General features: G+C 41.2%; 1 protein-coding gene across 2 annotated transcripts in view; it reads left to right on the top strand.

Moving 5' to 3' along the window:
* Positions 1–19,544, top strand: part of mfsd3 (major facilitator superfamily domain containing 3) — a 117,520-nt gene that overhangs the window by 4,578 nt on the left and 93,398 nt on the right. The window contains exons 2-3 of one of the 2 annotated variants that reach the window (XM_048618886.1): positions 528–573; positions 3,715–4,448. In XM_048618886.1, the coding sequence (XP_048474843.1) occupies positions 3,779–4,448 (670 nt within the window). In that variant the 5' untranslated portion in view covers positions 528–573; positions 3,715–3,778. Of the gene's footprint in view, positions 1–352; positions 574–3,714; positions 4,449–19,544 lie in introns of those variants that run through there. The other variant, XM_048618879.1, reaches the window with a different exon arrangement.

The raw sequence follows: 19,544 nt of genomic DNA, 5'->3' as shown, positions 1-19,544 counted from the left end.
CTGACTGTTCCCAGATAGTGTCAGCAAATGGATCTTTGTACTGTATCAGACTGTTCCCGGACACTGTCAGCACAGGGCCCCCTGTGCTGTATCAGACTGTGCTGAATCAGTATTGTACTGACGATGTGAGCAGGACGGATAGAGATGAATCTTGCCCGCGGGTCACGCTGCAGATTGTTACAATGACCTCCCATTGTCCCCCGACGTTCTACCATTGTTTGTTTATTTGTTGTGTGGAAGTTAAAACCGAAACACTCACTGCAGCTCCCCCCGCGGGGAGAGCAGGACCTCACATTAACGTCGGCTCTCAGCTGCGGCGAAGAAATCCAACACCGCACGGAGGCAGCAACAGACTGTTCCCAGTGTGGATCATGTGCTCGCTGAGAGAGCGGCCCCTCCAATGAACTGCTGCTGATTCAGCTTCAAAAGAGAACCGCCAAATCGAGCCCATGGTCTTGTCGAGTCATTTCTTAAAAGTGTCATTGTCTATTGTAACTTATATCTCACCTTTTGCCTACGCCACCTAGGTTCAGCAACCGAGCAAGAATGTCGTGGAGCCCCCAGCAAGCAGAGGTGAGTCTCCAGGCCACTTAAGGTGTAATCGGGATCGGAATTCGTTCGTCTTTAAAATATTTTGCCTGTTATTAGTTCCAAATATGACTTTTTGGTATGTCGTCAAGTATCATCCAAATGGATCATGATGGATTTTTTTTTGCCTTTTTAATTATGGACATTGAAAGTTTTGATGTTTTAGATGATCCTGTGAGGGCCAGGTATTTAAAGGGAAGAGATCAGATGTTACGTCGGACTAGAGCCTCCGACTTCACATCGCTTGCCCTCCATAAACTCTACTTGTTCTAAACTGCAATGCTTGCTTCGAGAAATATTTCACTGCTGGGTACTTTGCAGATCCCAAACCCTCTATATTTTACCAATACATTAAATATATGTTGGACTTCCATTTATATATCCTTGTGCTTTGTTGTATCTTTGCAGTCTTCTTTAAATCTTTTGTTCCTCCTTCTCCCAATAGACAAAAAAAAACTTTATTTTATTCGTTCATGGGATGTGGGCGTGACTAGCTGGCCAGCATTTCTTGCCCATCCCTAGTTGCCCTTGAGAAGGTGGTGATGAGCTGCCTTCTCGAACTGCTGCAATCCACCTGCTGTAGGTTGACCCACAATGCCATTAGGGAGGAAATTCCTAGATTTTAACTTAGCGACAGTGAAGGAACGGCGATATATTTCCAAGTCAGGATGGTGAGTGACTTGGAGGGTGACTTGCAGATGGTGGTGTTCCCATATGTCTGCTGCCCTTGTCCTTCTAGATGGAAGTGGTCGTAGGTTTGGAAGATGCTGTCTGAGGATCTTTGGTGAATTTCTGCAGTCCATCTTGGAGATAGTACACACTGCTGCTACTGAGTGTCAGTGCTGAAGGGAGTGGATACTTGTGGATGTAGCACTGATCAAGCGGGCTGCTTTGTCCTGGATGGTGTCAAGCTTCTTGAGTGTTGTTGGGGCTGCACTCATCCAGGCAAGTGGGGAGTATTCCATCACGCTCCTGACTTGTGCCTTGTAGATGTTGGACGTCCTTTGATAGCTGGTCTTTTGTGTAGCTTCACCTTCATTTGATCGTTGAAGAAGGAGCTGGTCAGGCATCTTGATTCTCAGCTTTGGAATGCACTAAATTCTTTCACAACCCTTAGCATCTTACAATATTTATTGCAACATATTTTGTTAAATTAATCCAAAATATCTTAATGTATCCTTAACGTTGAATCCACTTATTTAATTGTATGTATTGTTTGAAAATCAGACAAAGAAAGTTTTCATTTGTGGGCCTAATTTCTGTGAGCGAAATGAAATCTATATTTGCCACATGTCTCTTGATTTTCAGGACTAGGGGATGGTGGAGACTGGGACCAGTTTGGGTGAGGGATCAGAGAACTGATGAGGGGGGTAGCTGGGAGGAACATGGAAGAGAGACAGAGGACCTTCCAGTTCCTTGGCCCTCCTTGTCACCCCCACTTTAGAAGGCAACAGCCAAGTGGTATTTTCACTGGACTGTTAATCTCGAGTCCAAGGTTATGTTTTGGGGACCCAGATTCAAATCTTGCCACAGCAGATGAATTCAATAAAAATCTGGAATTAAGAGACTGATGATGATGAAACTGTTGATGATTGTTGGGAAAAACCCATCTTGTTCACTAATATCCTTTAGGGAAGGAAACTGTCATCCTTACATGGTCTGGTCTACATAGCAACATGGGTGACTCTTAACTGCCTTTTGGGCATTTGGGGATAGACACTAAATGCTGGCCTAGCCAGTGATGCTCTGTCCCATGAATGAATAGAAAAAAATCTCCATGACTTCTGAACTCTCTTCCCTTCTCACTCCAGGGATCTCCCCTATTCCTGTCCCAGTCCCTTGACCCTTCCCCACCACTGAAGCCCAGTTCAAAATTGCATGTGCATTCCTGTGCATGTGCAGTATGCATTTGCACATGACATCAGATATAATGTCCACGTGATGATTGTAACAAGGTCAACTGGCTGGACATCTTAGAATATGAGTTCGCTGATTGGGGTTATTAATCTGGTCCAATCAGGGAGCCCAGGCTGACAGACAAAAAGGGGAATGTTAGAGATACTGGTGCTCTGATAGCTGACTCTGAAGAGGTGCTACTAGATTCAAGGACTGTTCATGTGTAAATGGCTTGGTGATGAGATACCATCTCTGTGGAGTTATTTCAATGACGTATTCTGTTTGCAACCATGCGCATGCATGTTCCCAAATGAGCACATGCGCGTAGTTGCTAACAGTTCTGGTTGAGCAAAGAGTGTTGGAATGAAAAGCTAGCCTAATGACAACCCATGTGGACCTAGTTACTGGGAGGAAAATGGAATCCAGATTTGAGAGCTCTTGTGGTACAGTGGTAGTGTCCATACATCTGAGCCAGGAGGCCCATGTTCAAGTCGCCTCTGCTCCAGAAGTGAGTGGTAGCATCTCTGAACAGTTTGATTAAAAGTGTCTGAAATCTAGATTTGACAGATTTCTCTTTGTGATTTTCAAATGATAGTTATGTTAATGTCACTTTTGATTGTTATAAAAATTGTTAGATTAAAACGAAAACACTGGGTCACTAACATCCGTTAGGGAAGGAAATCTGCCTTTTGTACCTGGTCTAGCCTACATATGATTCCAGACCCACACACAATGTTGTTGACTTCTAATTGTCCTCTGGGCAATTAGGGATGGGCAATAAATGTAGGTCAAGCCAGAGAGACAGGCACATCCCACGAATTAAGAAAAAAATCTACTTACTGCTGTGGCTAACTCTATAATTATAACTGATCCAAGCACAATATAGCCCCACAAATGACAAACACCAGTTGAACTGTTTCAATGATGTTGGCAAACCTAGATTGCCTTTTAAACAGTATTCGCATTTGGACCTTGGAGTTCTATTTTCACTCGTAAAGTTATAATTGTAAACATGAACTTAATTAACTCATACACTACAGTATGTTGAAGAGCATATTTAATCAATTTTAAAATAACATATAGTGAAATATAATTAGTGCCTTCAGTAAATCTTTATTAATTTAAACCCTCACAATGCTAAAATTAATGTCTAAAACACTGCTACTTTAAGATACAATTAAAATTATTAGTGCTGGTCTTAAAGAATTACTACCTCTGTTCTTGTTGCAGATATTGGATTCATCACTGATATACATGGAAGTGTTTGATTTACCTTGGAGAACATCCAATTGAAATGGCATCCTACAAATTGAAATTGTTTGGCTTGTTGTATTTTGTACAAGGAATACCCTATGGATTACAATCGGGTTTACTACCAATCTACCTCAGAACTATTGGAATTTCATTTACCAGAATTAGTTTGACTAAATTCTTGTATTTCCCATGGCTACTGAAGATACTTTGGGCTCCGTTTGTGGATCAATATGGGACAAAGCAGAAATGGCTGCTATCTAGCATGTTTGGTCTGTTTCTATGTTGTTTAATCATTTCAAAACTGCATCCAAAGACTGATTTTGCAACTTTGGCCTTCATTTTATTGCTGATGAACTTCCTTGCATCAGTTCAAGATATTGCTGTTGATGGCATAGCAGTACGATTACTCAGTAATGAGGAAATTGGATATGGCAACACCATCCAAGTTGTGGGTTATAAGACAGGCTCTCTCGTTTCAGGAGCAGGGCTTTTGACGATGATGGACCATATTAGCTGGGATATGCTCTTTGTAATAATATCTGTTATTTATGTGATAGCTATCATTTGTGCATGCTTCACGCCTGAACCTCCAACAACCTCTGATACAGAAACTAGGTTGCCTGTGTTGAATCCCCGTGAAATACTGAAAGAAGTACTTCATGTGCCTGGAACCATTTGGACTCTAATTTATGTCATCATTTACAAATTAGGTGAGTGTGATATTATTATGATTGATAAAAATTACTATCCTGTCGGTGTATTTTTCCATATTTTCAATTTTTTTTGGTCTAAATTCTAATTTATCTATCTTATTTCAGTTCTGGAATAGAGTTGCACCAAAAGTACAAACCACAACCTGTGAATTTTTGCTGCAGATGCTGATAGACCCACTCTGTATTTCCAGTAATATTTGTTTTGTTATATGTTGACATGTTTGTTATGTCAGAAAATCTACTGCATGCAAAGTTGCCATTCTAATTCAATCCAAATTGTTTGCAAATAGCTGACCTAAGTTACTGTGCAGCAGATTTGGGCGAATTTAATAGGACCAGCAGTGGGCCTGTTGACTGCTGTTGATGAGCCTCTTAATGGGCCACTTTAGGGCCTCACTTGGTCTGTGGGCTGAAAAGCTATCCTTGATCCTTCCTGCCATGAACTTATTTGGATGTGTTGTGGTCATGCAGGGTAGCATGTCCCACTTCTCTGCCAGCCAGGAGCTAGTGGCACCGCAGTAGACCCGAGGAGGAGACTCATTGATGGAGTCTGGAATGCATGTAAGTTAGGTTGAATCGTGGGGGTCGGTCAGAGATTTCTTGGCATGAAGGGGGTTCTGGTCAAAGGGCAGGCACCTTACCTCATGAGAAACCCTTGCAGCTGGTTGGTTACTCTGTTGGGAATGGGGTACTCCAACAGGAAGAACATCCTACATCAAACCATGCGTATCTGCTGAGGTTCATCATGGCACCTGTAAGCTGCTGTTGATGAGCCTCTTAATAGGCCACTTTAGGGCCTCACTTGGTCTGTGGGCTGAAAAGCCATCCTTGATTCTTCCTGCCGTGAACTAATTTGGATGTGGTGTGTGAGGAAGGCAAGGTGCTCTCCATCTCAAGTTTTCCTGCTCTATTATATAGACCATTCTATTCCCTTCCCAGTCTGTGCCAACCAACTTGCACTTAGAAAGAAGGGCATTAAATGCTGCCCGTTGTCTTAATTTTTACAACACTTTCGTTGTGAATACAGCTTAAAACAAATTAGACAATCTTCAGCCCATTAGAAGTTTATAAAATTATGAGGGGTATGGTTGGGTTAATGGTAGGTGTCTTTTCCCTAGGATGGGAATTTCAAGATTGGGGCCCATTTGTATGGTGAGGGGTGAGAAATTTAAAAGGGACTTGAGGGGGAATTTTTTTACACAGAGGGGACTTCGCGAGTGGAATGAGCTTCCTCAGGAAGTGGTGGATGTGGGCACAGTTACAACATTTAAAAGACCTTTGGATAAGTACATGAATAGGAAAGGTTTGGAGGGATATGGGCCAGGAGCAGGCAGGTGGGACTAGTTTAGTTTGGGAATATGTTTGGCATGGACTGGTTAGATTGAAGGGTCTGTTTCTGTGTGGTATGACTCTATGACTCTAGGACTCTCAAAATCTAGGATAAAATGTTTAGAAAATGACATTTTGAACAAAGTGAGCCTTGGAACAGCAATTGTAGTTTTTCTAATTCTTGTTCAGAGAAATCAATTTTTTAAAAATTCATTCATGAGATGCGAGCATCATTTGCTGGGCCAGCAGTTATCCCCCATCCCTAGTTGCTCTTGAGAAGGTGGTGGTGAGCTGCCTTCTTGAACTACTGCAGTCTATGTGCCATAGGTAGACTCGCAATGATGGCTAAATTAGATCTGATACATAAATAGGCAATGTAAAAAGGGCAACTTGCAAATCCTATGCAAGTTAGAATGCAAGGTTGCGTCAGCTACAATGTTTGTGGTTGTTCCAATGTTGGAGTAATAATTTTATGTAGTAATAGAGTCATAGAGTCATACAGCACGGAAACAGATCCTTCAGGCCAACTTGTCCACGCCGACCAGATATCCTAAATTAATCTAGTCCCATTTGGCCATATCCCTTTAAACCCTTCCTGTTCATATACCCATCCAAATGCTTCTTAAATGTTGTAACTGTATCAGCATCGACCACTTTCTCTGGCAGCTCATTTCATACATGCACCACTGTCTGTGTGAACAAGTTACCCCTCAGGTCCTTTTTAAATCTTTCCCCTCTCAAATTAAACCTATGCCGTCTATTTTTGAACTCCCCTACGCTAGGAAAAAGACCATGGTTATTCACCCTATCCATGCCTGTCACGATTGTATAAATGTCTTTAAGATCACCCCTCAGTTTACTATGCCCCAGTTGAATTAGTTTTGGAGAAAAAAAAGAAATATTGATTCTTTTCGTAAATATCGTCACAGTTGATATTTCTGGTTTTGATTTTGTAACTTTTGTTTCAATACAACATTGTTTTTTTGAAATTGCATGTCGCACTCTTGCTGCTAAAATGCCCGCTCCCAGATTGGTTTGGAAGAAAGGCTCAATTTGTGTTCTAGTCAATATGGGTTTATTGGTCAATTTAATGTTAGTTCATAGATGATCCTGGTGACTCCAAAAATGCTTTGCATGTCATGATTGCTAGCATATTGTTGGATCCTTTGGACTTTCTCTTCCCATCACATGTTGTTTATCTTCTGGATTTGCCTGGGCATCAGCCTTTTGTTGTTGAATGCTGTGGACCTTAGATTGTTCTGTCAGGCATTGAAGGTTACTGGCTTTGTTCTGGGAGGTCATTGAAACAGTCTGGGTGATGTCGACACTCTAATCTGATGGTTTGGACACAGAGGTCAAGTACAGCTGACTTTATTTGATCTCTCTGCCATAATACAGATGGAAATGCTGAGGTATTCTAGGTTGGTGAGGAACTGCACTTTGGATTCCTCACTTCGCTCGGGTTGCTTTAGGATTGAAACATTGATCACCTTTTGGGCTTTTAGTGCTAGGTGGATGTCCATTACCAATTAAACAAGTTGATGATTTGCCCAATTGATGATTGGTCCAGAATGGTCCATATTCAAATACAACAAGACCTAAACAATATCTAGGCTTGGGCAACAAAGTGGCAAGTAAGATTTGTACCGCGCAAATGCCAAGCAGTGACCATCTCCAGTAAGAGACAGTTTAACCAGTGCCCCTTGACATTCAATAGTGTGGCTTGTTGTGGTTTAAACAGCCACTTTAAGTCTTGGGTTTCGCTCTTACATTCTTAATTTATAAATATGTGCCGGTAGACACTCCTGACAGTCTTCACAAAGGTCTGTTTCTGATTATACAGACAGCATAGCAATTTATATTCCTAATTCACCCATTTTGTTAGAAAAGCTTTTCTGTCTTGTTATGGCCCACAGCCTTTGATTAATTTCACACATACACCACATATTGTTAATCACTATGCTCTCCTGCTGTTCTCTTTCATCTCCCTATTAGCTCTGGGAAGCAGTTATTACTGTGGGTTTAGCATCCTCCTTCTCTCCATACCCTTACCACTTTAAGGTTTTTACTTAGCCTTAAGGAGGCTATTAAGTTTTACAATTGATATTCTTAGCTTGGAATTCCCACAGAATTGGCTGCATATCCCATCATGCTTAGAGAAAGTGTTCATGGCTACATTTGTCTATTTTAAGGCTAACAGTGTGCATTTAAATATCAATTGTAATCACCCGTCTTGAATTGCAGAGCAGGATCGATGGCTGCATGGTCTACTCATGCTCCTATGCCTTGTGTTATTGTGCATACCAGCGGCTCACTTCGGTCTTTAATGTGCCAGAATTCCCTGAGGTAATGCAGGGACATAGGCTGACAATGGAGCAATCCAAGACAACAAGGTGCAGGGCTGGATGAACACAGCAGGCCAAGCAGCATCATAGGAGCAGAGAGGCTGATGTTTCGGGCCTAGACCCTCCATTCAGGTCATGTGCACCACCAGAGCTGAGGGCTTTGAGTGCATGAGGTTCTCCATTGAGAGAATAGCTAATTTCACAAAGAGCCATATGCAAGCAGGAACAATGCACTAACGTGCACATAATGCATGTAGCATGACTGGCCAGTGGTGTTAATGACACAAAGAGGCATGGTAATGATTGCCAGTTGCACCCACCCCACCCTTCCCTCAGTGAACCAGAGTGCAATCCCACCGATGAGGGTGCTACCTCTCATGGTGTACTACCATTACGATTGGCTATCTTGGCTTTCCTGACTGGAGAGTTATGTACATATGTAGAGGTTGCTTACACCAGTAGCAGTCTCTATAGGTGCCCCACTGGCCTTTCTTTAACAAAGGTGACTGCCACAGGCATTTCAGCTAAAGGTGGATACAAGAGATCAGACTGCAACACCCCATCCATGGTCTCAAGAGGAGCACCCATCATTAGAAGTAGCTGAGATCACTGCATCAAATAGAGCACTAAATAGAGCACTATGTTTTATTCAGTCATAGAGTCATAGAGCTGCACACCGTAGAAACAGACCCTTCGGTCCAACTCGTCCATGCTGACCAGATTTCCTAAATTAATCTAGTTCTATTTGACAGCATTTGGCCCATATCCCTCTAAACCCTTACAATTCATATACTCAACCAGATGGCTTTTAAATGTTGTAATTGTACCAGCCTCCACCACTTCCTCTGGCAGCTCATTCCAAACACACACCACCTTCTGTGTGAAAAAGTTGCCCCTTCGGTCCCTTTTATGTTCTTCCCCTCTCACCTTAAACATATGCCCTCTAGTTTTGGACTCTCCACCCCGGCAAAAGACCTTGGCTACTCACCCTATCGTTGCCTCTCATGATTTTGTAAACCTCTATAAGATCACCCCTCAGCTTCCCATGCTCTGGGGAAAATAGCCCCAGCCTATTCAGCCTCTTCGTATATCTCAACACCTCCAATCCTGGCAACATCCTTGTAAATCTTTTCTGAGCCCTTTCAAGTTTCACAACATTCTTCCTATAGCAGGCAGACCGGAATTGCACGGAGTATTCCAAAAGTAGCTAACCAATATCCTGTACAGCTGCAACATGACCTCCCAACTCCTATAGTCAATGCAATGACCAATAAAGGCAAACGTACAAAACACCTTCTTTACTATCCTACCTACCTGCAACTCCACTTTCAAGGAACAATGCACTTGTACACCAAGGTCTCCAGGACCTTACCATTAAGGGTAAAAGTCCTGCCCTGATCTGTCTTTCCAAAACGCAGCACCTCACATTTATCTATCTGATTCATTATATGCAGTGGTTCTTTTTTGAAACACTAAATACTGACATATGACTTCAGATAGGTGAACTGACATTCTTCAATCGCAACAATTAAAAAGAGAGCTGAAATGGTGAAGTACACCAGTCCCAGCCACCTCAGTGCACAGCCTAGGCACCTCTCTACTCTGCATTTTCATTTCATCCTCACGTTCTTCAAACTCCTGCTCTTCATCTGATATGCTTTTCTGTTCAAGGGTTTCAGCTTCTTCAAGGTGTCTTCATCATCTCTTTGGAGAGCCATATAATGGAGAGTGCAGAGTAGCACTACAATGACAGCCTTGTGGAAGTGTACTGCAGGACAGCACTCAATCTGTCCTAGCATCTGGAATTGCATCCTCAGAAATCAATGGCTTACTTGTGGCTATTGATTTGAGCAAGTTAGCTTTGGCTGCAGCACCTCTGGGGCAGATGGGTGAGTAGATGTCTCTTCACGGGATCTCCTTTGTGGCCTCGAATCTATGCATGAGGTCTGCATGGTGACATAAGCTGCAGCGCCCCTGCCTACCAGAGGATGAAGGAGTTATGGCAGTTGCCAGCAAAGTGCGTGCAAATCTTTGGGAAGCTTTTGTTGTGGCTGAATGTGATGAGTGAAGTGAACAGGACCACGTGAATTAAGATAGCGACGGACTTTGATGAACTCAAGTCTTGAAAGAAAACTGAATTGATGATGAAAAGGAATTTGCTGTAAAGCTCCATCTGGTGACAGGGGAGATTTATGGTTTTCATTAATAATGTGTGTGTTTGCTCCCTCTGGTGGTGTGGTTTTAGTTTAGTCTTGTCAGTAATTAGTTGTGAAGGGCCCTCTAGTGCAATATATGAGAAATGAATATGTTGAAGAGTAGACATATGACAATAATGAAGGTAATGCTAATTCATAGTATTTCAGGATTCCAACAATTATCTGATAGTCATAGGAAGATGGATAAAGTATGCCTGTCAGTTGCATGTATTTGGATCTCAAACTTAATAGGATTTAACTGCATGAAGTTTCTCCCTGTTTGTGTGCTGATCAGCATATTACCAGTGCTGTAGAGGAGATTAAATGATGTGAATTAGAAGCTGGCATGAAGAAGCAGCCTCAACTTGTTGTGCCCTTCAAGGACACCAGAGAACTTTCAGCAAAGAGCAGTAACACAAAACCAATACTGTATACTTTAACCAAGTATCAACAAGACAAATACAAAGAAAAGCCATTTGACACACTCCTTGGCTCAGGCAGAAGCCAATCTGGTGATTAACCAATTTTCTCTTCAAAAAAAGTAATTTAATAGTGTTTAAATGTCATGACTGCAATACTTGGTAACTAAACTCTGATTGAACTCAGCATGAAAAAAATGGAGTCTGTCAGAAATAGAGGCTGGACTTGTGGATCTGGATCTCACAACCATTTTTAAAGGTCTTTGAAATCTCTGCTAAAAAGAACCTAAGTTTTTAAAGATACTTAGGATCAAATCCATAGTCATCCATTCATCCTCTTAAAAACCTGTAGGGTTCTGGTTTGCAGTCAGTAATTTTTCTGATTTTAAGTGGTTTGAATCACCCCCAGATCACTGGTTCCAGACACTGGGCTTATTTAGGGAATGTGAAATGAAGAAGCAGTAGACAGGTGTGTCAGAGCAAAAAAAATCTCTGCATTTATTTAAAATACAAAAGGTAAGTATAATACAAGAAATAAAGGTGAATCAATAAGCAGTGAAATTAACACATTCAGTTACACAGAGGATGGTAATAAAATACACTATAGATTGAACACAGATTAAACACTATCAGAACATAAAACAACAGTTTTATTCACAGAAACTTTAATCAGTCTTCCTTCCCTTGGGGTCCCATGCACTGTCACTGCCCGCCTTCCCCTCCCTGTTAGCTAGGTTGGAAACTTTGGGGTCTTGGGAATTTAAGCTCACCACTGTGAAAAACATGATATGAAGTACAGCTGGCTGCTCCTGCTTGCCATACCTGGTGGCTGGATGAAGACTTCAGACTGCGTAGACTTTCAGTTCTGGTTGAGTCCGGTGATACGGTAGGATGTGTACTTAACAGTACTTAGTTTTCCTTCCTTCCCGGTGATTTTGTGGGCCCAGTTTTCACCTCAAGATGTGTCTGAGAACTTGTGGCGACAGTCGGGTCTGTGATTTTCGGAGTTTGTTTGTTCTTAGGTCTGCAGGTTGTGGTCGGTTGCTTTTGTTCCCCTGGTTTGGAACAGGGCTTTATTGGTAGCTCTTGGGATTGCTGTCGGGATCCCCCTTCTGGAGATGGCTCTTGGAGATAGCTGCTGGCATTAGCTGTTGGAATTCTTCTTCCGGACATAGCCCTTTTGAATGCCCTTAGGGATAAATGCTTGGGACTGCTCTGGGGTTCGCTCTTGGGGATAACTCCTTCAGGTGAAGTCGAGGCCTGCAATTATACTGAATGTGTGCACCTTACCTTTGTGTCATATCTATGCTTGCCATTGTGTTATTGGTGTTCCTTTCAAAGTCAGTTGGTTTCCTGATCATTATGAGTATGTATGAATGGATTTCGATTGGAGTCGAATGTCCAGTATCTCTTCAGGCCAATACTATCTGTGCTGGGTAGCCTGAGGTGTAAAAGTTAGTTCTGGTCTAGAGAGCTGGGTATGGCTATTTGTTCTCTTAGAGTGGAGGTGTAAATTGGAATTCCAGGCTGAACAATAGCCCCAGATAGAAATCATTCTGGCTCTGTTGTGTGTTTGCAGCCTGAGTCCAGGATTTTGTCCAGTATTTTAGATGTTAGAAAAGTCGAGGTTCTTGTTCGGTATTTTAGATAATGGGGATTTTTGCTCACTCCTACAGCCACATACCAGCCAGACTTGGAATTATGTGACCCTTCTTTCATTGACTGTGGGTCCCAAACCTGACAGCATTGTGGGAGTTCTTATATTATCAGGACTACTGCAGTCCAAGAATGCAGATAAGCAGGGCAAATAGTTATGGGCAATAAATGCTAGCCTAGTGAGTGATGTCTGCATTCCATGAACAGATAAAACTAAAACTCCTCTAACAAATACTAGAAAATTAAGTTTAATACATTTTTCAGGAGTAGATTCTGTGTTAACAATGGATAATGCAGAATTATTTCAAGGGGTGAGACCAAATGTTTAGAATGTTCCTAACAATAATGCACCCCAAATTGTTTTCAACTTCTATGCTAAGTTACTCTTACTTTTTACGTTTCTTTAAAACTAATGCAAATTAAGGCCTGAAATGCCAATTAAAGCAGAAAATGCTGCAAGTACCCAGATGGCTAGGCATCATGTATGGACTGAGAAACAGAGTTAACGCTTCAGGTGAACAAAACTGAAAGCTATCATGTAAGCACTGTGAGCTTTCACACTGTCGCAGTCGTTATTTCCTCCATGCCTTCCTCCCACCTCCTCCCTTTCTTCTCATTTTCTTTTTGCTTAAATGCTGTTTGTGTCTAACCCCTTCCAGTTCTGATTAAAGCCTCATAATCATAGAGGTCTACAACACAGAAAAAAGCTTTTTGGTTTATCAATTCTGTGCCATTCAAAAACAGCCGCCCAAATATTCTAATCCCATTTTCCAGCATTTTGCCCATAGCTTTGTATGCCTTGGCATTGCAAGTGTACATCTGAATACTTCTTAAATGTAATGAGGGTTTCTGTCGCTACCACCCTTACAGGCCATGATGTGGAGGTACTGGTATCGGACTGGGGTGGTAAAATTCAGAAATCACATGTAACCAGGTTACAGTCCAACAGGTTTATTTGAAATCACAAGCTTACGGAGTGTAGCCCCTTCGTCAGCAAAAGTGAGAGAGAAGCACACAGACACAGAGTTTATAGGCAGACAGATCAAGGGCAGAGAGATCAAAAGATCATACAAATGATGTGAGTGGAGTGTCAAATAATAAATCTCTGCAGGTGACCAAAAGTGTCAGACGGTGTGAGTAAAGTGTCAACAGCTGAATAACAAGCGAAGGGATGATTTATAATCGGATTAAATGAGGCAGAGAGATAATTACAAAAAATTAAACATAAGGTAGATTTGGAGACAACCAAATGGCTGGAATAACATGATAGGTGTAAGAGTCGTATGCTAAGGGTCTGACCAAGGTAGTAAGTAATCTAAAACTGTAAAAAACCAATTAAGGTAGAGAGATCATAACAATTTATCCAGGTGATGGTGTCAAAACAGAACAGTAAGCAGGATGTTACAGATACCAAACAATGTGGTGGGGTCACATATAGCGTGACATGAACCTAAAATCGTGGGTATGGAACTTGGCTTTCAGTTTCTACTCGGCGATTCCGCGTTGCTGGGTATCTCGAAGGTTGCCTTGGAGGACGCTTACCTGATGATCAGAGGCTGAAGGTCCTTGACCACTGAAGTGTTCCCCGACTGGGAGGGAACATTCCTCTCTGGTGCCAGAAAATTATTATTTAACACTCCAATCACACCATTTGTATGATCTTTTGATCTAACTGCCCCTAAATTCTGTGTTCTGAGTGCTTCTCTCTCACTTCACCTGATGAAGGGGCTACGCTGCGAAAGCTTGTGATTTCAAATAAACCTATTGGACTATAACCTGGTGTTGTGTGACTTTTGACTTCCACCCTTATAGGCAGTGAGTTACAGATTCCCACCATTCCCTAAGTGAAATTTTTTCCTCACAGCCCCTCTTGACCTCCTGCCTCTTACCTTAAATCTACACCCCTGGTCATTGATCCCTCGACCAAGAAGAAAAGTTTCTTGCTGTCTATGATCCTCATAATTTTATACATCTCAATCATGTAAGTCTACTCTGCTCTAAGGAAAACAACCCCAGTCTGTCAAAATTTTCTTCAAAAAATTCTTAATCCGTTTTTCCACTGATGGTGTTTAATGTGCTGGTATTTATCTATTACTCTATTTTTTTATGTTAGAATACTGATATTTCACAGTATTATGCTTTCATTCTGGAGTCAAAAATAACATGTTGTATAAGAGATTCCACTTCTGTCTGTAACTTGTGACAAAGTTCTACGGATTTGTACTGATTAAACTGGCCGGATGCTGAGTGAATCTCAATTTTCCGATCTGTAATAATGTTTCCGTAGATTTATTTTAAGACTAAACCAAAGTTCCTAGGATGGCTAGCTTTTATTTAGAAACATAGAAAATGGGAGCAGGAGTAGATCCAACTCAATAGCTTGTTTCTGCTTTTTCCTTATATCCTTTGATCCCTTTAGGCCTAAGTACAATATCCAAACCTTCTTGAAGTCATGCAATGTTTTTGCCTCAACTGCTTTCTACAGTAACAAATTCCACCACTCACCACTCTCTGGGTGAAAAAATTTATTCTCACCTCAATACGAAATGCTTTACCCTTATCCTTCGATGGTGACCACTGAATCTGGACTCCCCCATCATCACGAACATCCTTCCTAAATTTACCCATAGGTTTCTATGAGATTCTCTCCTCATTCCTCTGAACTCAAGCAAGTATAATCTTAAATCAATTCAACGTCTTCTTAAATGTCAGTCCTGCCATTCCAGGAATCAGCTTGTTAAATCATCATTGCACTCCCTTCATAGACAGAACATCATTCCTCAGAAAAGGAGACCAAAACTGTTTGCTGTATTCCAGGTGAGGTCTCACTAAGGTCCTATATAATTGCAGCAAGCCATCCCTGCTCATGTACTCAAATCCACTCGCTATGAAGGGCCAACATACCATTTACCTTCTTCACCGCTTGCTGCACCTGCATGCTTACCTTCAGTGACTGGTGTACAATGACACCCAGGTTTCATTGTACGTTTCCCTCTCTCAATGTATTCAGATAATAATCCACCTTCCCATTTTTGCTCTCAGAGTGGCTAACCTCATTAACCTCATTTATCCACGTGATTCTGCACCTGCCATACATTTTCCCATTCTCTCAATTTGTCCAAATCACACTGACCAATCTCTACATCCTCCTCACAGTTCACCCTCCCATCCAACTTGGTTCCATCTGCAGATTTGGTGATATTTTATTTCTTTCCCTCATCTAAGTTATTAATATAGATTATGAATAACTGGGGTCCTAGCACAGATTTCTGCAGCACCCCATTATCGCTATCAGGCTGAACAGTCTATAATTTCCAGATTTCTCACTGCCTCCCTTTTTAAATAGAGGGGCTACATTAGCTACCCTCCAATCTGTAGGAACTGTTCCAGAAACGATAAGAATCTTGGAAAATGACCACCAATGCAGCCACTATTTCTAGAGCCATTTCCTTAAGTACTCTGGGATGTAGATTATCAGGCCCTGGGGATTTATCTACTTTCAAAACCAACACCATTTCTCTACCAAGAACTGATTTTCTTCAGTTCCTCCCTCTCACTAGACTATGTTCCCCAATATTTCTGGCATGTTATTTGTGTCTTCCTTTGTGAGCACAGAACCAAATTATATATTCAGTTGATCAGCCATCTCTTTGTTCCCCATTATAAATTCCCCTGTTTCTGACTATAAAGGACTTACATTTCTCTTCACCAATTTTTTTTCTCTTTGTATACCTATAGAAACTCTTTTACAGACAGATTTAATGTTCCTTGCGAGCTTGCTCTCAGACTCCATTTTCCCCTTCTTAATCAATTCCTTTGTCCATCTTTGCTGAATTTTAAACTGATCCTATCCCTCAGCTCTGTTTTGTTTTGGCGAGTTTGTATGTCTCACCTTTGGATCTAATACTGTCTCTAATTTCCCTTGTAAGGCATGGTTTGGCCACCTTCTCTATTTTACTTCTGTGCCGTACAGGAATCAGCATTTGTTGCAGTTCACCCATGCACCCTTTGAATGTTTACCACTGCCTTTCTACTGTTACTTCTTTAACTAATGTTCTTCAATCTACCATAGCCAACTCACGCCTCATACTATCTACATAGATTCAAGACTCTAGCTGCAGAATCAGCTACATCACTCATTTCTGTACTGCACAACTCGATGACCGAATGATTCTGTGATTTTTCCATCTTGATGACAAATTCTATCATATTATGGCCATTCGTTCCTAAGGGGCCTGGCACAGCTAGATTGTCAATTATAACACAGTGTGGAGCTGGAGGAACACAGCAGGCCAGGCAGCATCAGAGGAGCGGAAAAGTTGACGTTTCGGGTCGGGACCCTTGCCCATTCCTGAAGAAGGGTCCTGACCTGAAACGTCAGCTTTCCTGCTCCACTGATGCTGCCTGGCCTGCTGTGTTCCTCCAGCTCCACCCTGTGTTATCTCTGACTCCAGCATCGGCGGTTCTTACTATCTCTGAGTAGATTGTCAGTTATTCTGATTACCTAATACTCTACCTAGGATGGTCTGTTCTGCAATTGGTTCCTCAATGTATTGGTCCAGAAAACCATCCTGCATACACTCCAGGAATTCTCTGATATAGTTATAAGTTGATTTGCCCAATTTATACGCAGATTAGAGTCACTCATAATTACAGCTGCCCTTTTCTTGTTAAATACCATTCCCTGTCCATACCCTGTTTGGGGGTCTATATAAAACGCCTACTAAAGTTTTTTGCCCAGTGCTGTTTCTCAACTCTATCCATTATAGATTCCACCTTGTCAGAGCTAATATCATTTTGCATTAATTTCCTCTTTAATCAGCATTGTAACTCCACTACATTTCTTTTAGTATGTCCTGCCTAAGTACTGAATACCCCTGGGTTTTCGATTCCCATCTCTGGTCACCCGGCAGCCATAGCCCAGTAATTCTGCTATATCATATCTGTTTTCATCTATTTGCATGATTAATTAATCCACTTTATTACAAATGTTCTGTGCATTAATGCACAAAGCCTTAAGGCTTGTCTTTTTAACATAAATTGTCCAGTTTGCATTATCATTCACTGTGGCTCTCTTTGATCCTAGCCTTTGATTTCTCTGCTTATCATTTTTCTTATTCCCCTTTCTGACTTTTGTTCTTGTCCTTGATTCCTGCTCCTCTGATGTCTTGCAGAGGCTCCCAACCCCTGCCATTAGTTTTGTCTCTACATTCTGTGCTGCAGTCAAATCACTGTTCCTGAGCATATTGTTGAGTAAACATGGGAAGATTAGCAATGCATTGATGCATACTATATTCACTTTTAGGATGAGATGCAAAATCAAGCTTTGTGTGTACGCTGGATGCAAAAGGTTCTATAAACTTTCAAGAACAGAGAGATTGCAAATGTCATGGCCAATGATCCATTGTTCTACCTTTATCTTGTTGCCCTTTGTGAGATCTTTTTGTGCACAGTTTAGTTAGTTTGTTTGCCTGTGGAATGGCAGTGATGCCATAGAATCCCTGCAGTATGGAAGCAGGCCATTCGGCCGATTGAGTCCATACCAACCCTCCGAAAAACATCCCACCCAGACTCACCTCCCCCTTCCTCGTCCGTGTAACCCTGCATTTCTTATGGCTAATCCATCTAGCCTGCACATCCCTGGACACTATGGGCAATTTAGCACGGCCAATGCACCTAATCCGCACATCCTTGAATGGTGCGAAGAAACCAGACCACCTGGAGGAAACCCACGCAGACCGGGGGAGAATGTGCAAACTCTACACAGGTAGTCACCCAAGGGTGGAATTGAACCCAGGTCCCTGGTGCTGTGAGGCAGCAGTGCTAACCACTGTAGCAGTCCATGTCATACCTAATGTAATTTGCAGAAAATATGAATATCGCTGTATGTAATTCCTTTACACATAACTGCAAGTCACCATTCTCTGTTATTAAAATTATGTTATGTTTCATTCCTCTTCACTAACACCGTCTTATGAATAAAATATTTACAGAGAAAAAAAACCTCTCAGTCCTTGGGGTAAGACCTATGGTTGATTCTATAAGCTGTACTGTTTGCCACTAAGTGATTTGAAATCTGTTTGTGGATTTTAATTTAAAATAATTCAAAGGGGCATAGTTGTTTTTTTTTACATAATTCATCAATCTGTGAAGGTGCATTCTGTATGCTGAATAAAAGTGATATTTTGGATGTTCCCTTGCCACTACTTCATGCATGCCAATTTCATTTGTTGAGATATTTTACTGTATTGTTTTCAGTTGTTTCAATTCATTTCCACCAAAAAATTGGATCTGTGGTGGCAACATTTCAGCTTGCCGAACACTAGTGTACAGTTCTTCTTTTCCTAACTGTACTGTGATTTCACTTCTGCATCATTACAGTGGTCCGTGCTGTACTTGTTACAATTAGAAATGTGGTTTTTGTTTTAGTTTCATTAATATAGAGCGTAGCATGATATAGAATAATATAGAATATGATTTTAGGCCACAACAAATTTACTTGTAGTGGTACTTTCCCAGATATGATGTAGGAATATAAAAACAAAATAACAGAAAAATTACACATCCTCTTCAAAAGAATAATTCTGGCATATTACTCCAGAAGGGCACTTTGATTTCAGGTATTTATATTTGATGTTGACTAAATCAATGGCTAGCATCCAAACATTATTGATTGGCACTGTTAAAATAACAGAACATAACAACAACAATTAAAGATCACACAATCCAATTTTACTGTCTGGTGAATAAATTTACTTCTGTTTAGCACTCTTTGTTTACAACATGGCAAGCAGTGCAAGGTCAAATATTTTCAGGATAATTTGTGAAATATTAAAATAAAAAAAGTACGTATACTAATAATGAAAGAAGAAGAAAGATATATGTTTGTAGGTACACTTTATCATGAATCTTTGAAAAATCTCAATATTTTGCATAATAATAATTAATGTAAAGTAATTATTACATGGGATCAATTTGCATACAGCAATATTCTGTAAATAGCATTATGATTCTAGGTTTTTGTGCTCATGTCTCTGGAATGGGGAGTGAACCCACACCTTCTAATTCAGAGATAACAAGGTGTAGAGCTGGATGAACACAGCAGGCCAAGCAGCATCAGAGGAGCAGGAACGCTGACGTTTCGGGCCT

The sequence above is a fragment of the Rhincodon typus genome, chromosome 3 (genome assembly GCF_021869965.1).
Source record: "Rhincodon typus isolate 14 chromosome 3, sRhiTyp1.1, whole genome shotgun sequence".
Lineage (NCBI taxonomy): Eukaryota > Metazoa > Chordata > Chondrichthyes > Orectolobiformes > Rhincodontidae > Rhincodon > Rhincodon typus.
The sequence above is the reverse complement of the archived record's forward strand: the minus strand, read 5'-3'. Positions and strand labels throughout refer to the sequence as shown.